Source organism: Buceros rhinoceros, unplaced genomic scaffold, assembly GCF_000710305.1.
Source record: "Buceros rhinoceros silvestris isolate BGI_N320 unplaced genomic scaffold, ASM71030v1 scaffold35527, whole genome shotgun sequence".
Classification (NCBI taxonomy): Eukaryota; Metazoa; Chordata; class Aves; order Bucerotiformes; family Bucerotidae; genus Buceros; species Buceros rhinoceros.
Window position 1 is genome coordinate 836 of NW_010422182.1, and position 8376 is coordinate 9211.

General features: G+C 40.3%; 1 protein-coding gene across 1 annotated transcript; it reads right to left on the reverse strand.

Annotated features, from left to right (window-relative positions):
• Positions 1-348: 348 nt before the first annotated feature.
• On the reverse strand, positions 349-6606 carry LOC104496788 (cytoplasmic FMR1-interacting protein 1-like; the record flags this gene model as incomplete). Its single annotated transcript, XM_010139952.1, has 7 exons — positions 6490-6606; positions 6228-6317; positions 4784-4861; positions 3580-3681; positions 2155-2336; positions 620-716; positions 349-477 (listed from the first exon to the last, which is right to left on the reverse strand). Coding segments are annotated over exons 1-7 (795 nt in total), but the record flags the coding sequence as incomplete, so codon positions are not given.
• Between the last annotated feature and the right edge of the window lie 1770 nt (positions 6607-8376).

An 8376-nucleotide genomic window follows, 5' to 3' on the forward strand; every position in this document is an offset into this window, starting at 1 on the left:
AATTAAAACATAGTAGTTCCTTTCTGTTGTCGTTATAATTCATAGAAACACAGTTCCATGGAATTGGTTTCCTAACAAGGTTGCAGTTCAGTTGGGTTGAGTTCAATTAATGAAAAACAAAAACGGATTAGAAAGCTTCTAAATACATTTAGCATGTAAAAAACCAAAAAGATAATGGAGAGGGGCAAAAAAAAAAAAAGAAAAAGGAATTGTTTGAGTTATTTGGTTAATTTGGTTTCATTCTTTAAAAAAAAAAAATTATCAGAAAACTCACACAAACAGGAACTCAAACGTCTACGTGCTTCCTCAACCATTCCTTTTTAAGTTTGTACCAATAAGGAAACCTACTTTCAAAAGCATATGTTTTTCACTGGGCGTTAGATACATTTTGTTTTCATAGTAGTCCACGCACAAATTCACAATATCTGCAAGCAGCTCCTCATAGCCAACGATCACCTCCAACTGCTGCTGTAAAGACTGGGGGAAAAAAAGGAGAAAGGGATATTAGTCAACTAGTAATACTCCCTGGGAGTCAACCATTACTACCAGACTGGAAGAGTGGCATTTTATGAGTTTAGTAAAGCATTAGGTACTCTGCAGAAAGACAATTAAAGCTTACTTGTGTTATCTTGTTGTGGTTGGCAAGGAACATGGAGAGGTTCTGGGATTCTTGAATGGACTGAGGATCTGCCATTTTCCGTAGGAACTGAGCAGCTCTTTGAAAACAGAAATAAAAACAGTATTTCCTTTCTGCAGGACTACATGTAAGCAAATCTGTTCCCTCTCAATTAAAGCACACTCGTCCCCAAATCTGCCAGGGGAACTGCAAGGTGTCAGCAAATATTAAGTGACAGTACAACAGCCTGTTATTCACTGCTTGTACAGGATTGTCAACCTCACTATCTCCTATCTTCAAACTTCTGAATCAAGGAGAAAGAGAACTTGGCAGACACAGCCAGTATTTTTTTTTTGCCACAGTGTTATAAAAGTGAGTTATTCAAACAAAGGCTTTGGACTCAACAAATCTGTGTCAAGATCCTGTTTCATAAAAGAGAATGCAAAGGCTTTTTAGGAAAATAACTGAAAAGGAAGGTGAAAGTTTACTATAAGAGAGATATGGACTTAATTTATCCCAAATGAACTGTTTTCCAATCCCAAATGCCCTATCACACCCTAGTTAAAAGACACGATCCAACCCCACCCAAAAACCATTGGGTACATCCCTCAACTGATGGGGGCAGCAATTGCTCTATAGACACAAGCCACACAACAACCCAGGAAAAGTCAGCCGTACAAAAAACAGAGTTGGTCCTCCAGAAGCACAACTCCAAAGAAAAAAAAAAAACAAAACCACAAACCAACTAAGTTTAAGAGGTCTCCAGGCAGACAACTATAAAAGGCAACTACTGGTAGAGGTGGAAATTAAATCTCATGTAAATGGAAGCAGCATAGATAAAATTGGCTAGTCATTTCCTGAATGGTTTTCTTTATGAAAGATCACAGATGCTACAGCTGGCATAAAGACTGTCTTCCCCTGCTGCTCCAACCAGTGTTTGACAAAAGATACCCAATACCATCTGGCAGCTCAAGCACAAAACTTGGCCACTAATATCCCATTCTGCTCCCCTCCCTGCCACACTTGTGGTCATGATGACCTTGTACAGCAAAGCTGAAATGTCTTGAGAACAAGTGTTAACAACTCTCAGCTACAAATGCGAAGAGTAGATGCCAAAAAGAGGAGATGGAGGGGGTGGGAGGGAGGGGAGGAGAGAGAGAGTGAGCAGGGAGAGAGAGGGCACAAGCAACCAGTAAGCTGGTTTCCTCTCAAACATAAAAAGAAAAGCTATACTGAGCAAAGTATATTCATTATGTTTAGCATACACCAAGACCAAGGTATTTGACAGCTTGGCATTAAAAGACAGAAGGACTTTTGCTGCTGGAAGAAAAGCATAAAGAAAATAGTTATTTAAATGCCTAACTACAGTCAATGAATGCATCTCTAGTTTCAAGGTACTCTGTCCCACAGCTGAAGGGTCCATGAAGCGTTTCACTTTTGAAGAGAAAGCTGTCAGAAAAAGAACAACTGCTGCCATCTCGCGGGAAGCCTGTATTATGGCAGCAGAAACCTGAGTCCTGCTGCTCCTTTCCACTTACCGCTTGTAGGCTGAATGATCATTCTTCACGCTGCACTTCATATTTTTCAGCTCATCCAATACTGCAAACATATTGATGAATTTGCCCAGTGTGATCAGATATGCTTCAGACACAAAGTCCTTCCTCCTCTCTGCATGACACAAGCGTCTCACCTCTCCACAAAATCGTTCAATTGCATTTCTCTAGTAGGGAAAAGAGAGAAGAAACAGGGAGTAAAAGCCATGACGTTTCACCGCGTAACTGGCATTGTTCCAATGAAAAGCATCATTGAAGCAGAAAAATGTTTTAAGCATGCAGGCTAACAAGGCATCAGCCCAGACTTTCCAGCTCCACCTCTGTGTACTTGCTGTGTGCTACAAGTGTCACTACTGATTTTTGCCACAGAACTTGCCTGGCACAAGGAGCGAGGTTCTTCTTTGCAGGTTAAAGTTATAAAAGTTTAAAATCCTTTTGAAACAAGAGATTTCATCTACTTTAGTGAGAAAGTGTATATATGCATTAAAAGGCAGATTATAGGTATTATTCTCATACAGTAAAACAAACAAACAAAAAAACAACCAAAATCCTACAGCACACTGATTAATAGCAGTACCTGCCAGCTCGCAAAATCATCCTGCCACATGTTTATTTGAGGACTTATTTCCAAGCACACATCAGGGCCATTAGAGATGAGATTACAAAAAGGACAGCAACTTTTGAATGTAGGAAGGAATCTGTTCTGAGTTTAGAGCACTATCTCCCTGAACAAAAGGAGATTGTTCGTAGTCAGAAAGATTCACCAGTTGGGGAAGACAACAGGAAATCTTACATTTCATTGTGTCCTCTTCCTGTGTGCTCTGGGCCTCAGGGGCTCTAGCTGCTCCGGCTCCCTCAGAATAATGCCTGAAAACATCCTCAGCCAAACTGAGCCAAGCGGCAAGCTGCCAGCATGGCAGGAGGACGCAAGACAGACTGCTATTCTCCAGTGCCTGAGCAGCTCGGGTGGCTGGTAGGTCACAACAACTGGGTTAGCTTGCCTCAATTATGAATTTCAACAGCAAAGTTGCACCTGCTGCTCTAGTGTCCGGACTCCGGGATGACTCAATCCCCAACAAATAGTTTCTGTGCCAAGATGCTTTATGTATACATATGAAACATACTATATTTCTATTTCTTTTTTTCCTAACATGCCAGATCTCTCTCCCCAAGTGCTAGTAGGGACCATGTGCAATTACCATTAATTTTACGCTAAAAGTCTTAATGGAGATCACCCAAAGTTTCTAAGACAGGCATTAGAGTTTCTGCCCTTCTGTGAGAAACAACGGGTGGTTTTTTTGAAGAATGATGACTGTTGCGGTTCAGTACCCAAGCACACAATATCAAGCATACAAAACAGTAATATAAAAATACAAGCCTGCTGACAAACATTGTTTCCAGTCCTTTTACCTGAAAATACATAAAATTCATCAGTTTTGTGACTTCTGGCTCCAGAACTTCCACAGTTTTCTCATAGATTTCTACTCTGTTAGGCTGCTCATTGCACTTGACCTGAGGATAATTAAAGAGATTATTACACTTGGAACTTACCCTGATAAAACCTCAGAAACTAAAAACCTGAGAAAATGAATTAAGATTTGGTAATTTCATGCTACTCTTCTAAGCTTCACTCTGTGGAACAGAAAACACCACCACCAACAACAAAATCTAAGATTTTTCTATTGCCTCACAGCAAATAATTTAGTAGTCAAACACCTCTGCATGATTAGGACAATATTCTTTCCACATTAAGCCTCTTGCTCAAAATCATGCACTAAATATAGGGCCAGAACCAGAAATGAAAACAGATTACCTGACTTCGACTCCAAATATTTAAGCTACAGAATGTGCCTTCCTTGCATTTCAATACAAAAATAACTGCATTACAAAATCCTTACAAAGCAGGCATGTGTCAACTCATGCTTACAATTTTGTTCAATCTTCTGATGGAACTTAATATTCTTCCCACCCCAAGCCTGTAAACCATTCCCGGACACCTGAGGCTGGCTTGTCACCTATGCCCAGGTCTTTATTTTTGTATGCAAATAAGAAAACACTACATAGCTCTGACACTTAGAAAGTGACTACCTAGGATGTCTAGAAAACTTAAATGTTTAACTGGAATGTTAATTGTTAAATACTATACTATTTGTTAACCCTGTTCTGAATGTAAGTATTAAGTTGAGGCAGGAAGGATCCATTCTCCTCAATGAAATTTTGGCCTCAAATAGATCTGATAATCAAAGGTTTTCCTTAAAGAGCACACTACCCTACACTACTCGTGAACCAGTCAGCGAGACTGACATAAAGCCGAAGAGGTATTGCTATAGATGCCTTATCAAAAAAAAAAAAAAAAAAAGAAAAAATATTTCCAACCTATGATTTCCAACACATGCCCACATTATCTTACTAAACATAACACTAAAAAACTCTGTCTCTTTGCTGGTCCCCAAGTGCTAGAAGACACCATTCTATGGCATGCCCAGCTTAACAACTTAGGAGTCAAAGCAGACTACATTTCAGAGCTCATTCATGAACCTCTACCTATGCAACTCCACACCAATACAGGACAGAAGTTCACACGTTGCACAGCAGTTTAATTTTCATTAATTACCTGAGGAATGGCTCTTGAGCAGCTTCTCCATGTGTATAACATGACTGCATATTCCTGACCTTCTTCCAGCATTTCATTCTGTGAGAAGGATACTTAATATCATTAAGGCTTGCAACACGGAAGGGTTAAATCCACTTGTCTTCTGTCATTCCAAACTCTTGCCCGAACAAAACTATTTCTCTTACCAGAACGTATATGTGCTAACATACATACAAGGCAAGCTGAATGATACATCATATTGTATGTATGTGAAATAATATTACCATAATTCATAGGCTCAGCTGGCATATTACACGCATCAGAACTGACCAGCTACTAATGTCCAGCTTGGCTATAATCTAACAGCTAAGAAAATTTCCATTTATTCTCAGTCATCTGTTTTAGCACCCAACCTAATTCCAAGAGAATTCACATCATTGTCTTCACAGCACTTAAGCCAACAAATACCTATCAGATCACTAACCAACAACTGCAGCAATTATGACAAAAAATATCATCTTCCCAGATCAGACTGGGATTTGTGTTGTTATTTCTTTCCAAACTAAAGATGCTGTGATCTATAAATAAAAATCAAAATGCTAATCTGAGTGGGGAGGGTGAAGGGCTGGTATTTTAAAGTCGGGCACTGCAGGTGGAATGGTCAAGGATGTTAGAAATACCCTTTTCTAATATGTCGAAGGAGAGGTTCAACAACAACCAAACAATCAAAACAGGTTAAGGAGTGGACAGATATTTTTAAAAGTAGACTGATGTAAATTTACATAATTTTCAGTAGCATGTATTCAGGTGCTTAATCTGACCATTCCACAGTTTGTGAACCGGCCTCTAGAATTACAAGACATATTATTCCTCATTTTTCAAGAGTGCCGTGAAACAACAAGTTCATTATAGACCAGCATTTGCAGCCTGCAAGTTCTTTTGTATCCCCAAACAGCTACGCCATCAGCAGAGACAGAGTTACTAGCATGAAGCCTTATCTTGTATTGTGGAACTGCTGAAAACCACAGAATACCTTACACAAAAGCATGCCAATAAACCACTAACATTCACACTCCTCAGTGAGGAGCCAACAAAAGCCCTTCCCCACCACTAAACTGACAGAGAAATAGTGGAAATTTGGGAGGATGGAAGGTCATTATTCACTCAAGTTACCGCAGCTAGCTGTCAATCACTAACTCATCTCAGCATACTGAAAAAATGCACGATGAAAGCAGGAAACTTTTGAGCAACGTTGGTTGATCAAGAAGAAAGACGATTTTAAAATTATCAAGAAGTACATGTGTGAAAAAAGAAAAGGCACAGACCTTTTCATCTTATTGTCTCCTGAAAGTGGTGTAGGTAACTGGATTTCTGTGACCCGATTCTTAAAATGAACTGCAAGAAGACACGTTCCTTTTCTTTCATTCGAAGTACTACAAAAGTATACACCCAAACAACGACTTACCATGCTAGAATGGACCGTAGCTTGCTCAATGTATCTTGCAATGCCAGTGACAAATGCATTTCTGTCCTCAAAATTAGTGTTGAAGTTTGGCTGCAGAGGAACACAATACAGAATTAAATATTTGGTAGAGAAAAGTATGTTTATATATATGGCAAATATAAACACACTTTGGGGGGTTGTTTTTGTTTTGAGAAGCACATACTCTATTTCTTAACAGCAATGAGGAATAGAAAAACTTTTTTTTACTACAGTTACTACATACCTGGTAAAGCAGAGATGATGGCGGAGGTTCAATACATGGTTGCTGATCTGGCAATGGTAATTCTTCCAAAAGATCCACATTGGACAAGGCATCCTCCAGTGTCACTTGAGCAGTCATTTTGCACCTGGTTAAAAGATACATACAAATGTATGGATATGTATACACACATGCATATTATTTTTATGTGTTATTATAAACAGAGAAGACAAATGAGAAATACAAAGAGCAGGAAACTACTTATGATGTGGGAAATGTGCAGTTTCCTTTCCACCATAATGGAAGGGAACAGTCAAACTGAAACCCCGTTGGTTTTAGTATGCAAGTTTTAAAAGGACTTTCAGGACTAACATCCTCCTTACTTTTATAAGTTAAGAAATGTTTCTCTTCCCCCACTGCTGCACACCAGAAATACATCAAATTTAGAGGAAAGGATGACCTCTAATGCTCAGTATCAAGCTGGTGTGTCTTCAAACCCTTATGAGTAGATATAGTACCAGCCAGCCCATCTTCAGCAGATCAAAATATGCCAGCAGTCTCTAGTCCTAGGACACACAGAGATCCACTTCAAGCAGTCAGCAATAGAAAGGCCCAAAAGACTTCAGGGTCATGGCAACGTCCATACTGCTGACTGCTGCCACTGAAGGGTTTTCAGCCAAGAACAGCAACAAGAAGAAATTTTAGGAAGAAAGTGTGGGCTGAAACAACCCAATCACCCACTTCTGTATAATAATCTACTCATCCTCCTCAGAGGAGAAAAAATTCCTCATTTTTAAGGTAACAGCTCTAATGAAGCAGTCTCTTTTTTCTATCAGGCTTTGCAAGTCATTTTCCTCCACGTAACCAGAGCAAAACCATGCACCTACTGTGAAAGGAGCAGCGGAGCACTGCCCTTCGCTCTATCCAGAAGAGCAGGAACACCAAGCACCCACACCACAGAGGAGCAGAGCCCTGCCTAGCGCATGTCACCCCTGTGGAGCCATGCCATCCCCACATGCAGGAGGGTAAGCAGATCTCACTGCAGCTTTGCCAAAAGCTCACTGCGAGAGAGCCAGGATGGGCTGGCGATACCATTTGCTGCACTTTTAGTGGCCTGGCAGAAAAACCTCTGCACTTTCTTTTACCTAACTATGGTTTCCTGAGGAAAGTCCCGCAGAAACATCAGCTTTACCTCCAAGGAAGGGCACAGCTGACAAAAAAAATAAACCCCAAAAACCCAAAAAAAACCCAAAACCCAAACCCCAAAGCGAAGGGAAGGAAGCAGACAAAAGTAATTACCTATGTACCAACCCTACGTCCCAAGCCATTGCCACAGAGCTAACTTAACATGCAGAGAGAGCTTGCCGACAACTTTAGACAGCCACTGTTGGAAAGATCCAGGGGTCTTTTGCTTCTTGAAACCCCAGCCCAAAACTTGCTTCAAGCCTAAGCCTATGAGGTTTTGTTAAAACAAATACACAAATGCCTATATGGTGCAATCTGTGATGCCTGTCAAAAAACAAGGAAGGACTGGACTGACAGGAGTGCTGGCTGGCAGACCTGCACAGGCATGTCTGCCCAACACCTCCCTACACCCAGCTCGAGCTCCTTGACAAGAACCACAGTTATTCTTAAATTAGAGACTAGCAAAAACCATGGCATCATTCATTCAATAAATAAACAAAAGCCAAAAATATTCCATGTGTGGAAGAAAGCCCTGTGAGGAGGTCAGACTCTCAACAGTTTTACCCTAGAGGAAACAGAAGAGAGCTGCCGAGAACGCAGAGCATTTCAAATAAACAGTATTTTAATTTTTGGTCTGAGTACCTATAGATCAAGCTTTAACTAAAAAAGAAAACACCACAACACTTTACATAAGTGCGGTAGGTCAGCAAAGATCTCCTTTTCAGG